This window comes from Centroberyx gerrardi, chromosome 10, assembly GCF_048128805.1.
Source record: "Centroberyx gerrardi isolate f3 chromosome 10, fCenGer3.hap1.cur.20231027, whole genome shotgun sequence".
NCBI lineage: Eukaryota > Metazoa > Chordata > Actinopteri > Beryciformes > Berycidae > Centroberyx > Centroberyx gerrardi.
The window spans coordinates 17,892,547-17,910,144 of NC_136006.1; the positions used below are offsets into that span (position 1 = coordinate 17,892,547).

General features: G+C 41.8%; 2 protein-coding genes across 6 annotated transcripts in view; one reads left to right on the plus strand and one right to left on the minus strand.

Moving 5' to 3' along the window:
• gsk3ba (glycogen synthase kinase 3 beta, genome duplicate a) overlaps nt 1-4,229 on the plus strand; it is a 29,398-nt gene extending 25,169 nt beyond the window's left edge. For both annotated transcript variants that reach the window (XM_071907435.2, XM_071907436.2), the window contains exon 11: nt 526-4,229. In XM_071907435.2, coding sequence (XP_071763536.1) covers nt 526-596 — 71 coding nt within the window. In that variant the 3' untranslated portion in view covers nt 597-4,229. The remainder of the gene's footprint in view (nt 1-525) is intronic.
• On the minus strand, nt 4,014-17,485 carry nr1i2 (nuclear receptor subfamily 1, group I, member 2). Of its 4 annotated transcripts, none has more exons than XM_078285941.1 (10): nt 17,382-17,478; nt 11,214-11,281; nt 10,908-11,083; nt 9,537-9,667; nt 8,755-8,924; nt 8,371-8,672; nt 8,116-8,261; nt 5,531-5,647; nt 5,068-5,173; nt 4,014-4,968 (listed from the first exon to the last, which is right to left on the minus strand). In XM_078285941.1, the coding sequence occupies exons 3-10, from the start codon at nt 11,075-11,077 to the stop codon at nt 4,824-4,826; spliced, it is 1,287 nt and encodes a 428-aa protein (XP_078142067.1). In that variant the 5' UTR covers nt 11,078-11,083; nt 11,214-11,281; nt 17,382-17,478; the 3' UTR covers nt 4,014-4,823. The 4 variants fall into 4 exon arrangements, with proteins under 4 accessions (XP_078142067.1, XP_078142068.1, XP_078142069.1 ...); XM_078285942.1 differs by lacking the exon at nt 11,214-11,281 and adding an exon at nt 13,392-13,471 and having other exon boundaries at nt 17,382-17,463; XM_078285943.1 differs by having other exon boundaries at nt 11,214-11,301; nt 17,382-17,457.
• Between the last annotated feature and the right edge of the window lie 113 nt (nt 17,486-17,598).

The following is a 17,598-nucleotide window of genomic DNA, read 5'->3' on the forward strand; positions in this document are numbered from 1 at the left end:
TTGAAAACCCGTTTGAAGTGTGGTACTCTTTTAGTAAAAGCTGAAATATTTTTCACTTCCAATAGTCAGCACTTTGACCACCAAAAAAATGTAGCAGTCCTTTTTGTTAAAAATACCAAAAAATACTTCTTTATTTGTCCAGGGAAAGTCGACTGAGCATGCTTGCTCTTTTCCAGCAATGCACTGTTACATAGTCGCACAGTTACACACATTCACACCTGGGAGCTGCCCAGCACAACCTGTCAGTTATACTGTTGCCACTGGGCAGCTACACTGGAGCAGTTGGGGGGTTAAGTGCCTTGCATAGGCTCATAGTAGCTGTTGAGGGGCGGGGGGAGCGTCTAGCACCGCCTCCCCTGAGCGAGTGTTGTAAAGAGTTTACCAATGGACACACAGCCTCCTGCTCTTTGCTCTCTCTGTCTTTGTCTGCCTCCACCCTCTCTCTATTGATTAACTTAAGGTGATTGTTTTGAGGACTGTTTGACAGCGAGTAACCATCTCTTGTCTACCTCCTCTTGTCTGCAGATGGTAGCAGCACAGAGCGAGGCCCCAGCACCACCACCGCCTCTGCCTCCGCCTCCAACTCCACCTCCTGAGCCCCCAGACTGCCTCCTTCGCCCCGGCCTCAGTCCCAGCCCACGGCCCCTCCATCGCCCCGGCCAGGGGGTGAGCTCCGCTCCGCTCTGCCCTGCTCTACTCTACCCCCTGACAGCAGCGGAGCGATGCTGACGCAGTCGGGGTTCAGCAGCTGGCAAACGGCCCCACACCACAACCACAAACCAAACATCCCCTATCTGCCTCTTTGTCCCCGACCGGCCCCCATCCAGCTGTTTGAATTCTACTCCATCCTCCGTCAAAGACGTCTCTCCGCGTCCTTTCAGCGGGGAGGCGGAGCACGGGGGCAGAGGGGGGGCTGTCGACTGTACTCATTATAAAAGTACACTGTACATGTATACACAATGCTAGCCTGCTAATGTTTGTAAGAGGACAATCTGTAGAAAAAGGGTCATGAAGTCCTAAGCTGTTCCCCTCGGCCCTCCCATATTTAACTAATACTATCTGGCCTTCTCTCTTGTCCTCCCCCACGTTGTTTCCTTTCTCTACGTCCTCATCCTTTGACCTTTGACCTCTGACCCCTGCGTCCCCTGGCCGGACCCTCCTGGTTCCTCCTGTAGTGCATGGCCTGAGTATGGTTAGGATCACCCAGGGTCTCCCCACCCCTCACCTCTCACTTTTCGCCTCCACATTGACCTCCAGTTCCGCAGACTAGGCATGAGGCTCACGCACGCGTATACACACACACACGCACACAAAGACACATGCACACACTCACATACACACATGCACATTCACACACACGGATGCATGATGATCCTGATGTATGTGGAAAGAAGCAGTCCACTTGCGGGGGAAGGTTTGGGCAGGTTTTAATTGTTTTGCCCGGGGTTGTTTTTAAATGGTTAGCGAGCTGTTTTACTCAACCTTGTTTTTAATTTTTGTTTTATATTCCTGGGCACATGTTTTGGATTGCCATGTGCGATGGATGTGACATGTATCTGGTTCTGTGTGCTTGTATAATATATATATATACATACAATACAAAACATACATGCATACATACATACACGGTTTATATATTACTTTTCCTTATGTATAAAAAGTATATATAGATATATGTATATTAACTTCAATGGTTCAGAAATCATTTATGGTGAGCTCATATCTGGCAGAGCAGTGGCAATATTTGCTGCTGCCTAAAGACAATAGAATTAGGCAAGGTGGTGTTTCTTTTTTTTTTCTTTTTTGTCTGTTTGCTGGAGTGTGGTTAGATTCCAGCAGTCACTTCCCTCTTCTCCTGCGTTGTCCATATTTGTTAAGGCTGTAGATGGATTTAGAGTGCCGCTCTATTCCCCATCGTGGTTTCGACTGCGGTGACTGTCTGTAACGGTGTTTCTGTGACAGTGCAGCGTCCAGGGATGCGTCTCCCCCCCCCCGTCTAGATCTCCCTCTCTCTCTCTCTCTCTCTCTCTGTGGAAAAAACCCAAGGTATTTCTTACACTTTTCTTCCCTCGACTCCTTGAGAAGTCTTTGCGGCTCGGGGAGAGCCGCTCGGGCGTAGCCGCCTCCCGTCACCGCTGACTGTCGACTGTATTGTGACCACTGACTTTAAGTGTTAGTCTAGCGTTCTTTCTCTCCACCTGCCGCACATAGAGCCACTCGGTACAGTCCGTCAAAGCGTCTTATTTACAGAGAATACTCACTACATTTAAAAAAAAAAAAAAAAAAAAAACGAAAAAAAAAAAAGGAAGAAAAACACAACAGCAGAATTTGTATATACAGTATAAATGCTCCTCACCAAAATCCTGACTTGTATGTTGTTTTTTTTTATGTTGTTTGATTATCTATTTTTTTTTTTTTTTTTTCCATATTGTGTTCAAGGTATGTATATATGCAGACCCATGTACTGTTTATGAGCAAAAACAAAGAGGGTTGGGGAAAGAAAAGAAAAAGATTTAAAAAAGAAAAAAAAAAAAAAGAATCAGGGCAAAACTGACATTGTTTATGGATATTGTAGATGATGATGATGAGCTTTATCCAGCCATATAGTTCAATCTTACCTGTACAGTACAGTAGATGACAGCTGTATTATTGTAACAAGAACTAGTCATGTATAGTGTAACTATAGTTTGGAGTGCCTTTGCTTTCATACACCTTCGCCTTGTTTCCCCCTCACCCAGCCCCTGCCATCACTCTCCCCTACATTGTGACTCTCCCTTTGGTGCTGTTGAATGTCCTACTATCCCGCAACACACACACACACACACACACACTCTTCCACTTGAATGATTTTCGGTCCCCTCCGCTCTCACCTCCTTCCCCTTTTCATTGCGAACTCAATGTTAATGTAACATACAGACATTGTTAATTGTAAGGATATTTTCCTTAATTGAAGATACAGTAGATAAGTGTTTATTTTGATAGATGTTTAAGGTTTTATCTTGGACGGACATACTCACATGCACGCACAGACACACATACCATCATCCTGGCGCAGAATCCAGGGCATGAAGTGGGGAGGGGGGGGTTGTGGATGGCAGTGGGGGTCAAAAAGTCCTAATATACAGTACAGTACGTTTCTGTATTACTCACGGTGTTGGTTCTGGTACCAAAGCCAAACTATGATGTAGATGTTGTGATGAGCCATCCTCAGAGGCAATAATGTATCCTGTCTCTGTCTCTCTCTCTCTCTCTGGATATTTTGTTGTTTCTCTGTCCTTTTGCTTGTTCTCTTCTTCTTCCCTGTCTGTGATCTGGGGGGTATTCAGTAGCACCTAAGGGGTCGAGTCATGTAGCCTTTTTCTTGTCCTGCTTGCTGTAATTTTTGCATTCATGAACGTGTTGCTTCCCCCCCACCAGGCCTGTAAACAAAGTTTGACCACTTCACCTTGCCCCTAACTCCAGTTTAATAAAAACACCACAAAGGTTACCAAAAAAAAAAAAAAAGACGAGCGACGACAGTGGACTAATATATATACTATTAGCCCACTATCACATCCGCACACTTGTTCCAGAAGAATATGCTAACTGGGTTTAAAGAAAAGAAAAATAATAAGAAAATACTACAAAAACATCCTGTATAACAGTACTACTACTTGAATGCCTCTGTTTGTGACTGAAATTTTTATTTCATTTGATTTTTTTTTTCTTTTTGTTTTTGTTCTGTGAAGGTATGCTAAATGTGCGCCTCTCTGTAAATATTCCCTCTGCGTGCTCTGAGGAATAGTTCCCTGGTACTGTAATTTGCATTAAATAAAGAGTAGGATAGCCTGGAAATAATCAAGCCCTTTGTCTTTGTTTACTTTGTACCATCCTTTTTCTTTTGGTGAGTGTGCAGCTTTCTGTTTACACGGCAAATGTATGGTGGAGATCCAATATGACCATGAAGTCACGTTATCTAGTGTGTCAGTATGACCACAGTGAGGCAGTGTCCGACTCCCAGCTTCAAACAGCCATCTGTTCAGTTCAGTTTTATTTAGATGTACAGCTTTCATTTTAAATAGACGTTTAAACACATTTACATGATCGTATCAAAGTGCAAAAGTAACTGCATAACCTGAGGTAGCAAAGGTCAAGGGCCATGATTGTCTGCACAGATGCATCTGTTCCCATTTCCTGAGAAAAGTATATTCTTCACTGCCTCTTATAACATTCCCATGTAATATACATTCTGTATCATACATTCAGGAAAAAAAACCACTTAATCAATCAATACTCATTCATGAAAACACAATATGTACTTACTGTTATAGAGCAAAACAGACATCAATAAGAGCAATTATGATTCACCTGTACTGTAACCACTAGCAACATCATGTCAGTGAAACTGATGCTGCCTTATTCATGGTTTCTTTGATTTGCCGTTACTGTACTAGAGGACAGATGATAATTTCTAGTATATTTCAAAGAAGGACCTGACTCACATAGTAATGTGTGAGGTGAACAAGCATTTTCACATAAAATAGCATCTTTTACATAAAGATTTTAGCTCATAGTGTAAGCTTGAGATTATTCCCTGACAGAATTTCCATCCTTAGTGTTTTGACACATCCACTTGTACAACATAATGCACAACAGAAATACTTAATACTTAGCTTTAAACCATTTTAAAATACATTCAGCATAGATTGCATCCTATAACCACAAAATGATATTTTGCTACATTTTTCCAATGTAAAAGCAGCTTAGGTTCTCAACCGCCACATAATGGAGGCGGTTGGAGAGCGCTTTAGCTGCCTGTGTAGATGCCTGTATCAGAGAGGCTGTCAGGGGCCCTTACTGACCACCTCCAGTATGAGAGGAGAGATGTCGTCAGGCTGGATGTCCTGGATCTGCAGAACCTGTTTGCTGTACTCCTCGGTCATTGTTCTCATCTCTGTAAGACAGGCCATCACTTTGGGGTACAGCAGGCTGGAGGCACAGGGGAAACAAAGTCAGTTCAATCCGAGCGGGGTGGGAAACGTCTCAAACTGGGAATGGGATGTCTGTGTTGCTGCTTATTTGACTCACTGTCTCTCCGGTCCCGCTCTCTTGCGGTCGATGCAGCTTTTCAGAAGGAGCGCCAGGTTCTCATGCAGTTCGTCAATCACACTGTGATGCTGCACGCCCGGACGATCTGATGAATCGCAACAAAACACTCGGTAGCACAGCAATTACCTCATTTATCCAGTCATGAAAGCAAACTATGCCATGCACAATGGTTGATATTTACATTTACTTAATGCTCTTAACCAGAGCAACTTAAAATGAGTGAGCAGGCAGGGGTTCAGTGTTTTGCTCAAGGACACATGGCCTTTGGTGGAATTGAGCCTGAGAACCTCTGAATAGTGGTCTCATTTGGAATAAAAATAGATTTTAAATTATCTTTGGCCTGCATATGAATGTACACTGTTTCACTATAAGTATTTCCAGGGTTAAAAAATGATCTCCATTTGCAAGGGATTTGGATGAACTGATGAAGAATTGCCATTACCTGGAGAGAAGAGAGAGATGGCTTGCATGAGAACGTACTCTTCCTCCTGTAGGCCCAGCTTCCGCAGTGTGTGGTGAAATCGCATTAGAGGATCCAGCAGGAGCTGTTGGAAACCAGCTACGAGACCCAGGAGCACAGAGGCCATGGGGGGGGGGGGGGGGGGGGGGGGGGGGGACATATAAGAAGACAAAAAGGGAAGATGCATGGCTACATGAATGAATGGATGCAGAGTTACAACAAAGGGGCAAGGCAGTGTGCAGTGGGCACAGATCATCGAACTGAATCATGATGCACCTTTAAAGGGATTGCGGAAATCTAATTATTGGCCCCAGACAGACAAATGAAGAGCGATGTGTTTATTTCTACTGTCCAGCTCCTGTCTCAAAAATATCAGGCTTACCCATGACTGGAGCACTGTCAGTGGCCTGGTGTTTTATTCAAACACAGGGCTGCTGCTCAGAACAAATCACAGCAAACAGTGTACGCTGTGATGGAATTATTGGTAATGCTTGCTGTGTGGTCATTTAGTGTAAGAAAGTGACAGAAAGGAAAAGTGGTTCACTGACAACAAATGGCCGCTCGGGCAGCACTCTGATACATCTCTGTCAGGTCGTTACCTGTAATAACTCAGTATTACAACAAGGCTGCAGTATGAGCAACACAAACCTGTCTGTCCACTGAGACAGCAGATAATTATACCCCAGATCAGTGCCAGTACTCCAAGAGTTACCTGTCTGCCACATGACCAGTCAGTATGTCAAGTGTCAAGGGATTAAACATCATGACCAGCAACCAATCAGCATAGAGGCCCCTCACTAGCCGATAGTCTAGTGATGCAACTTTGAGTATAACAGCTAAAATAGTACATTTTTGAACTGTAGATGGCTCTTTCAGTCTGTCTGGATTATGTTTGATCTTATCAGACTTTTTTAAATCCCACAGCCGTTTTGTCAGACAGTCCCTGGCAGTGACTGTCTGACAAAACATAACAGTGCCAAAGACAGCCTGCAAGCCAAACGCAGTAAGCACACAGTTCAAAGACACAGCGAAAGGAATTCCATCAGGATTTCACCTGATCTTAAAAAGCAGAGCAGATAACACCAGTTCAGCAACATTCACGGCATGTATTCCTCCAGGAGACACACTACACCTCTGACAATTTGAGTTTTCAGCAGTTCTCGTTTGGAAATTAAAGCTTTCTTACACGTCTCTCGCATTTCAAACGCAGATGTTCTGCGTGAGATTTGTGCAGAGAGCTGTAGTTGTCTAACTGCTCACAAGTACATGGTAGAACAGGCCTATCTATGAGTGAGTCAAGAGGATGAAACTTCAATTAATAATTCAGTACTTTGACTAAATTATGAAGACCACAACCTCATGCACTGACTCACAATTTACGTATGTATCTCTACACCCAACTCAGATGTGCTTGACATGTCCGAGGCTTTTTTTTTTTGTTATAGACTTTCAACCATGGCAAGATTCCTCACATACAGTAAATATCTCACCCCTCAAACACACACACACACACGCACACACACACCTTCCTAGCAGCATATACAGTACCTCAGTTCATTATCCCACATTCTTCCCCTCCCTACTAGTCCCAGTCCTCATTAAATGGGTAAGGGAATAAGTCAACGGGATCCCTGCCAAAAAGCTCAAGAGCCTAATGAGGGCCAGTTATGTCAATAGAACAACTGGAGAGCCATTTTAACCAGCTCATCAGCCTCAGTCCCCTGTTGCCATGGGGAAAAGACCCATGTCACACCAATGTCACAGGCAGCATCAGACCACAGTTGTGCCCACAACACTATCCTATCTTATTCTATCCTATCCTGGTCCAGTCCATTCTGTCCTATCCCTTGCCTTCTCAGTTTGATCATTCAGCGTGTTATTTATTTGTTTGTTATGGCTAATGTTGTATGTATTTTGTGTATTTTCCAAACTCATATTTGAGGAGTATGTCAATTATTGAATTTATTTTATATGATTCAACCTATCGCTAGGAGGCAAATGTGTCTCTCCCTCTTCCAAAGTAACATCATGAATTGAGATGGCCCTCATGCCTAAAAGAAGTGTGCAAGAATAAATGAAACATACTTAGTCAATAAATGGTGGCAGAACTGATTACACTAACAATGAATCAATAAACAGCGAAATGGGAAGTAAATAGGAGGCATAACTGCTGTTACACTGCAATGTAAGTATTATTTTACTTTGGCTCCCATGTACATTCATGCATCTTGCAGTGATGGGTCTGCCTCTTCTTTCCTTATAGATGTCATATTCTACGCCCTTCTCTTACACTTTCATCATATTTTACATCAAAACAAATTTCCCTCAGAGGCTGGTAGATAGTTGGTTGGCATTTAACACAGAATGTTATTACTACACTATTTCTGCATCTGTACAACTGTGAAAATGTTAAATTCCTCTAAACTCAACCCTCTAAGTCACAAATATGTATAGTAGGTATGTACACATCATGTACATGTACACAGATTTTCACAGTACACTGTCAGATTTACCTCTGTAACCCTAAAAATAATGCTTTGGTGGCTTGTTCATGGAAGTGTTCTCACCCCGCACAGCGTCATCTATGCAGTAGGTGAGATGTCCACACTCCCAGATGCTTGTTTTAGTGTTGAACACCATGTTGAAGCGGATCTGAACCATTTCAAATGTGGCTCCCTTCAACAGAGAGATTTGGTCCTCCATGCTCAAAGCCCTGTCAGAGACAGTTACAGTGACTATTTCCAGCCAATTAGACATTAGTCAGAAAGAAAAAGACACACACTCTCACATATGCAAAGACGCGTACAAGCACACACACGCACCCGAAGGACAGAATCCTTTTGGAGAAGCTGATGATGTTCTGGATCATGTACGTGGTGAGGTCAGTCACGTGAGGAAGAGCAGTGAAGACGCCGCTTTTCCTGCTCTCACTGCCCTCTTTGTTCTCCTCTATTTCTAAGGAACCACAGGGAAAAGAGGCGGAGGAGAGGGGGGAGCAGGAGCACGAGGATGTACTGGGGTCTGAGGCAGAATGGTTTCCACTAGCGGAGGTGTTTGGAAGGCAGCTGGGCTCGCTCTCAGACTGGCTGTATTCACTCACAGGAATGATGTTTCTGTCAATGGGCTGAAGGAGACAAAATCTCAGACGTGTTACAGTAAGCATTTAAAATGTTACTACCTGCATTCATTCACACACGTATGCCTACCCTAAAGCCACTGAAGAGGGAGAACGTGGGGTCAAACGTCTTGCGGTGGGCAGACAGCAGCTCCTGAATGGTTTCCTCTTGTTGGGGTGAAAGCTGTACTGATGAGTCAACCATCTTCCTTTGCCTGATGTGGATCCTCCTCTTCTCTACCGCCTCGTCAGACATGATCACTAAGGCAACACAAAAAAATACCTGGCTGTATGTCACCATAGAAATACTGATTTACAATCGACATCAAAAACTAAGTTGATTGTATAACTTATATGTTTTGTGATTGCTCCTGAAGTGCCGTTTTATGGTCCAAGATTGAAAAATGTATCAAGAGCCAACCTCTAATGCTGGGTTATGTTGAAATCCTCTAATTCTCAAACCTAAATTCTAAGATGTATAAAAAAAAATCTATTTTCATGCTACCTATCTCCTAATACATAGATTTCATAAGGCAAATGTCTAAAGCAAACAAAGCCTGAAATATTGGTCCCATTTCTAAATTTAGACTTTGTGTCATTTATTACTCTTTCAATTAACCCAGACAAGATCATGATGCATGTTGTCCTTCTATTACTTTAAATGTACCATTTGTAGTATTCCAAATTTCAATAAATATGACAACATTACATGTATCTAAATGTTCTCATATAAGTTGTTTACTGATATTTGTAAGGATTTATGTCATATATCAGTGTGCACATTTGATCACATGTAGCAATATTTAAAATGACAAATATGTTGAGCTTTCTCTTTTAGCAGAAGGACATATGTTGAATTTAAACCTTACTTACTTTCTTTGCACATGCCTATGTCCTGGCACTTGCGGAGTCGGCAGGCTTGGCACTGCCGCCGGTTGTTCTTGGTTATGTTGCAGTTATTCAGGAAAGCACAGCGGAGTTGCGTTGACCTCTTTATGGCACGTCTGAATTTATTTAAAAATCCACTTAGTAACAGCTAACAAACATTTATCTGATGTTAGAAATTAAAAGCATGAAAAATCAGTAAAGTCAAAATACCTGGAATTCAAAGCTGCCATTTAGACATTATGACAATAACTTATAATTAATCACGATGTTTCAGTAGATGAGTATTGCTGTGACAAGTTAGTTACTTCCAGTTTGCTCCTATTCAAAACGACAGTCAATGGCTTTGCATGGGAACAGTGAAATGTTGAGTCTATTCTAGCTGTCAGATGACACCGGCTTAAACACAGCAGTTGTGTTTTGAAACCAAGAGAAGCAGAGCAACCAAGCCCGAAGCTGGTGAAGAGCAGAGAGACGGGGGCAGGGGATGCAGAGAAAATCACGTGTGTTTATTTTCAAATGTGCATTAAAACACCCTTCAGGGACAAGCTTTTAAAATCTGAGCTCTGGAGGTTGCAAAGGTTGGTGAATACTCCTGCTGACTAATAATTAATCGGTCAATAGCCGAACCTGCTCGGTGGCCTTGTGGTCAGATTATCTGAATTGCCCTGCAGTTTAACATCCTCCGACTACTATAACTGCAGAGAGAAAACAGAGCATCATACAAGATAGTGTGCAGACATTTCAGAAGGACTTCTTGAATCTGTGTTGAAGGTGTGTGTTTCAAAGTGTTCAATTTGCTACAGCAAAAAATCTGTCACTGCACATTCAAGACCCAGGACTGGACTTATTGCGAAAGAAGTTTATTTAATAAAGATAAAGATCATGAGCAACGTGTTTTGCTGCAAGCAAAACACGTTGCTCATGATCTCTACTAAAGATCCTTTTTTTGCATTAAGTCCATAGTCCTAGGTCTTGAGTGTGCAGTTACTGTCACATAGATGTGTGTGTGATTTTTTTGCTCTGCTGATGCTCTTCTTACAGTTACCTTCACCTCTTGACATAAACACTATGCACAAGGCTTTTTCTACTTCTGTTCAATGTTTCAAACCTCCATGTCAATGTTGCAAGTGTGCTGGAAGTGTAGGAGAACTAAGCAGCTTTTTGTCCCCTCTTTTCTACTCTTTCTCCTCCTTTCTTATACATGCTATACGACACATTGGACACGGTTGCACAGCCTGTGGAAATCAAGGACAGAGCGTCGGTGGCTTGGTGACAGTGACTGAATGAGAATGTGAGTGGGAAATCACAGCAAGTGGGCAAGAGAGAGAGAGAGAGAAGGGAGAGAAACAGCCTCACCTGAAGAAGCCCTTGCAGCCTTCGCATGTCAGGGCATTGAAGTGGTAGCCGTTGGCCTGATCTCCACACACAGCACAGATCCTGGGTTCCTCATCTTCTTCCTCCTCTTCTTCCTCTTCCTCTGCCAGGGTTTCACTGAGGGTCTGCTCTCTGATGGCCTCCTTACTCATTCTCAGCTGAAGGATTAGATGACACTGGTGTCACTAGCCTGATACTTAATTACTGCTACAAAATAAGCGCTGGTCTACATGAATGGCCGAGCGTGTTTCAATCTTTATGTCATGTGTGTTAACATCACACACTTGCCTTTGTATACTTGCTCTCACGGCTTTGGACAGAATCGGCCAATCACAGTTGTGGCACCCCCCACCCCACTGTAGGGAAAAAAGCGTTGCTATGGCATGTCACTGGTGCCAAGTCAAAGGAGATGATCTTGTGATACACCCGCTTTTGGTTCATGACGTATGTCTTTTAACACGCTATAATAGTTTGATTTGCCCTTATCCAGCATTGCTTGGGTTTCCACATTTGCCCACCAATCTCCACAAGATCCATACTTAAAAAAAAAACCAAATCAAATTTATTTATATAGCACATTTCGTACATTAAAAATACAATGCAAAGCGCTTTACAGATAGAAAATACATAAAAGAAAATGATCAAATAAGAAAGAGGGCTGTCCACTCAACGGGAGACGGACTAGGGGAGACAAGGAGTGAAGGTTCTGGCAGGATTCAGAAGCCAACAGGGAAACCCATGTGGCAGACTCAACCACTCCACTGTCTAGCTGGATTAGCCTCTTTGAACATTCAGCACCACTCTCATGTCAACTACCTATTATACCTGTCTTCAATGTAAACCAATATCAATATACCGACATATCAGCCAGAATCCGTTACTTTGCCCTTCAAAGTTGACTTTGCGCTGCTTTCACAGGTTCATACGTGACACCAGATACTCTCACAGCCCGCGTCAGATTCCACATGACTCACTGTTAGGATCTCGACTCTAGACTATGAATCTGCATCTCTTGATTTCAAATATACAGTTCACTTAAAACCTATCTCCTTCAGTAACTCAACACACACATTTTTTTCTCTTTACCTCACTGGCTCTCTTTCTCTCTGAACACACGCACACACTCACACACAGACACACACAATATCACTCTCACACACACACAAACACACACCCTCCCACTGACTACCACACTCTTGCTTCCCCTATAATTAAATTTTCTGCAACAGAGATTTTAAAATGTATCTTGTTTCCCTTCCTTGTAGTTTCATGCATTTTATTGCTACTGCTGTTTCCCATCATGTTGTGTATTGAGGTTCTGTCATCCAACTCTGTTTGTCTTCATTATGTTGGTTTTTGTTGTTTTTTTGTTTGCTTGGAGCTGAGATACTCAGCTTTAGGGATTTTTATGAATTTGTCATGTTTCTCTTCTTTCTGTTTTTTTTTCTTCAATTTGCTGTTTCTTATCACAGTTTTTATCACTTTGCGTCTATGCTTTGTCATTGTGGAAATAAACTAAACAAAGGTAAAAACAGTAAAACTGTTTCTATTCAATGTGCACTTATACTTATACACGCACACACACACACATACTCATGTACCAAAGGATCCTACCATATAATCACATAGTGGAACAGGGAAATTACTGTGGTAACACTTGTAACAGTTTGATTTTCTCTTCCTTCATTCATGCTTGTTGATTCTGATTCTGCTCTTTCAAAAGAATTGAAGAGGATTTGTGTCTATCAGCAGGTGACTGAACAATTCCATTACCAGGATTAGTGGAGACTAAATGTCTATAAAGGTGTTATGAGTAGCATTTTAATATCAATGAATCATTACCACATTCATTTGGAGACATTAGTATAATTGCTGTAAACACATGAGACCCTCACAGAGAAGACTGGCAGCCTCTACACTGCATTTTCCATTGTGTGCCACCGGGTCGGATTTTGCAGGAAATCTGCTGGATTGCTTCGTGGCACAAAACAAGAAGAGGACGCTGTTCTTCCAGCACAAACAGAACTAAAGCATTCAGAGTTTTTCACAATGGCAGATGGTGGAAGGAGTGAGAGGCTGATGGAAAAATCAAGCAACAGGGTTTATGGGAAATGAGGTCTTCATTTTGAGAAACACCAGCACTAACAATACCACTGGTGTGATATAGAGGCTACCAACCATGATCGCATGTGTTTATGGTAATTAGGCCAAGGTAAGACAATCAATTTGACAATGATATATTGATGTTTAAAAATGCTGCAGGAGCTGAGGGTTTTATTTGGAAGAAAGACTAAATTAACACCTCCTTGCCTTCCAAGAAGTCCTGAAGCTTTGTCTGTTCTAATAGCATTCGTTTTCTATAGGCTATTGTGTCACACCTCCACTGCTCCACTAATTTTTCCATTGACCAATTCAGCGCTATCAAAACTCCACTCAATTTCACACATATTGTGATTACTCACATACCTTTACAACAGTCTGGGGCGCACAGAGCTCCTGGGCATGAAATACTCCATGTCTACATCAAGGGCGGATATTTCATTTCACTGTTGGGGGGGACAATAAACAGAAAAATTTCTCAAGAGCAATTCCTGAAGGGGACACCAAAGGTGCCGCCAAAAGTACTGTTGTATTAAATGTATATAGAGGTCCATTATGAAACATTTCCATAAGCACTTCATTCCTTTCTTATGAAGATTTTATCAAATTGCCTTTGATATTACTGGGGTCTTTCTACTTGGCGTTTCGGTGCACTGAAAAATGATCGGATGTCTGTTTTTCTTTTCTCTGCCATTTTAACTGACTGGCTGACAAATAGACACACACACACACACACACACACACACACACACACACACAGCATGCAGGTTATTTACAGTAGTAGGTGAGATGCAACACCCATTAACTGAACTAAAGCTAATATATGCCTAATTAGATTTAGTTTTCCCGAAAAAGCAGATCTCTAATGTTTTGCTGTCAATGTGTAAAAGTCCAGAACGCTATGAAGCCTGCCAGAAACTTACTTATATTTTAACATAATGTTTGTTGTAATTATGTCTTTTTTATTAAGTCTCACAAATGAACAAAATTATGAACAAAATAACATAGTGGCAGCCATTTTACATGCAGTAAGAAAAAAATAATATACTTAGAACCTAATTACATAGGGTAAGTTAATCTTAAATATTATATTATAGAAATATTACTGTTACCATCTACAAAAGATAAAGTATTTTGGTATGAAATCCCGCATTTTAATTTAACCAACTATCCTGTATCATAAATACATGTCTGGCATTTGTAACAAACCAAACCGCTTGAAAATCGGTCGAAAATTCAGCGAGTTATGATGATTTTAATTGTGGACAGACCTCCTGCCTCCATACACACACATGCATTAGGAGACGCGGCTCCGTACCAACACGCTGACGCACAAGATTCAACCGCGAGGTAACGGAACAAAATGTAGTCTGATTACAACTGTGAATGTGTTTTATTCTATTGAGTGGTAGAAGTAAAGAAAAATGTCTGACACATCCTTTGTTTTAAGTTAACCTTTGCAAAGTAGCTTCTTACTGGAGGTCAGAAACCACTGACACACTTCCAGAGATCCTCCACAGACACTCGTACCGAGGGCTAATGTGTGTGTGGGGGGGGGGGTTCGGGGAGTCAGGTAGGCAGTGGACCAAACCACTGTGAGACATATGAGGGGGGGACTCAATCTTTCGAAACTTAAAAACGCATTGTTTTGCGTCTATAATTAGCACAAGTGCTTTCAATGCATATTATTATATTATTTAAAATTATATAGTTATGTTTACAATGATATATTGAGGGGGACAACTCTCTGTTAGTCCCAGGAAGGGGGGGTCCGGACCTCCCTGTCCCCCCCGTGATTTCCGCCCCTGGTCTACATGTGAGAGCCTAAACTGAAAGATTCATTGCGCAATATTGCACTTCTGTATTTCTATGGAATATCCAAACATGAATATCGACAGCTACTCGTCAGAAACCCCTTTTTTCAGACAAACCATGCCAAGGAACCGCTTCAGAGAATGTGCTGCATAAACGCACTTAATAAACGCATTTAATATAATAAAGCAATGGCTACGCCTCCGTGTCCTCCTATTGTGTTTTAGAAATAAACACAAATACTGATTTGGTAGTGTTGGTTTTATTCCAAAGATGAAGTTTTGAAGTATGGTGTTGTTTTCTACATTAGGTTATTAGATTTACTGTGGATGCAGGCTTCAGCTGTAATGCTGATGGTCTGATGGGCTCACAGCTATAGTCAAGACAATAGCTGTGAGTGACCTCATCTCTCCATGGTCACCTTTTGTTTCAATTATGAATATTCATCATGGACTGATGAGTAGTCCTAAACATCCCTATGTTATTGTAATGTGCACCAACTGGCTGAATTACCATAAAGGAATCGCTTGATCTGTGTGGGTGGGTTTAAAATGAAAGAAATTATGTATTAATTACTATGGCTTTAGATAAAACCAAAAAGTGCACATTATAGCTTACAGTCCTAAAGAACACTCATATTAACACTAGTAGTTGGTGACCAACCAACATCTGTTACTGCCCCCTAATCAAAGCAGTCTAAAACCGGGCCAGCTCCACGGTGCTGAAAAGGCGCACGCGCTGTATGCGGACTCCTCAGTACCAAACATAAGGATCTCGTGCCCACGCCTTAATAAGTCATGGCCACGACATAATTATCTCGTTCCCACGCCTTATTAACTCGTGGCCACGCAATAATATTTTTTCCCCCAATGTCACCAGGGGGGCTCCGTAGTTCCCCATGTCACGCAGTGAAGCAGGAGTGCAATATTAGCACCACACGACCGCTCTTCATTTCATACTTAAAATGTACCTGGATTTGCATTTGCATATCATTTCGAGCAATCAATCTAACCCAAACTCAAAGACACAGAAATTAAGGATCTCCTGCAGAAGACTTAGTACTGCTGTCACCCACTCAAGAGGGTTTACAGCACTTATATTATTTATAGGCAATTAAAAGAAAGATTAAGATTGCCATTTCAATGAAGAACTGTGTAAAAAAAAAAAAAATCAAATTTGTTCTAGAACCAACAATTCTTCATGACAACAAAATCTGAGAACCACAAATAAATTTGAGATCTTTTTTTACGTGACAAATGTGACTTGACAAATGACTGCGCAGCGCAGTTAGGCTGTGCATCTGTACTCAAACAGGCTAGTAGCCTATCTCCCATGCAGTGTCTCACACAAACGACGGAAATAAAACTAGATTGAATTAATAATTTCGAGAACTTTTTCTCTTCTTCTATCAGAATTATCAGATCATTATCTCAGAAAGGCAAGACCTTTTCTCAGAATGACAATCGAATCTCAGAATAATGCGGTGATTGTTTCTGAATTATGAGAAAATATGTCATTAATTCGGACAAAGCGAGCTGAATTGGTTTTTTTCCAGGTAAAGCTACATAGAATCTGAAACCAAAACAAGCTCTGAGAATTTGAAAATGGATTAGGCTACTTGAGGACAACCAGTGGAAACTGGGTCATGCCATACAGTTTTTGATTGAGCTATAGTCACTCAGAGTTAGGCTGACTGTTTCTTCTTTTTTTCACATTTGATCTTGTTTCTACACAAACTAAACTTCTCTGAGTGTAGGAACTGAATACCATCCTACACAGTCTAGGCAATGAAAACACACACACACACACACACACACACACACACACACACACACACACACACACACAGCCTATATATTTTATATAGGCTTACTTGCAAATAGCTGCAGGTGTCAGCGCATTGGAAGCCAGTAGCCAGTGTCCAAATTATAGTTCGAATGAATGCCATCTAGGCTTTCAAATACTTAAGGCAATTCTGGCACATTTTGAAATGAAATATCTCTTACCATAGCCTATATGATCTTTGTCAGTATGGGAATAAATCCACTGCAGTCTGTGAGGTCTGTCTATCTATATGGTGTATATCATATCATCATATGTCAAAACGCATATTAACAGGATAATTAGTTCATTTAACGTGCATAGCCGTGTGCCAGGGTCAAAGTAAACCCGTAGAAAACTTTTTTGTTGGTACGTCAACACCACTTAAACTATAAAACCAGTTTATTAGGTTAGGAAACGCACGTCCTGCCTCTTCATGCCTTAGAGTAAAACCGCAGGAATCTGTAAGCAACTGGCCTGGGTAACTACTACATCTGTTAGAGAGATAAATTCACTCCAGTGCTTATGCATAACAAATGTGCGAATCAGTGAAATACACTCACTAAAGCCCCTCTGTCTGCCTCTGGTCAGCCTGCAGTTTTGTACCACACAGCGCCCAGACGCACAGAGCTGTCCTACTTTCCCTACCTATCATACTTATGTTTAAAAGTCAACTGTTAGTCAAATACTTATAGAAATATTTCACAAAAAAAATCAACTCACAGTCTAACGCATCGAGATGTCCATGTAACCGGAGTCCTCAGGGGTTCACAGCGCTCAAGCCCATTTGACCGAAGCAGTCCAGTTTCCTGACTTCCTGGTTCGGGACGCTGCTGCGACAGTTAGCAACAAGTAGCTTCTGCAGCCTGTTGACAAGCCGCTGCAGCACTTCACCCATTCCCCCAGTCTGTCTCCTAATAATGAAACCCACACCTCTCTT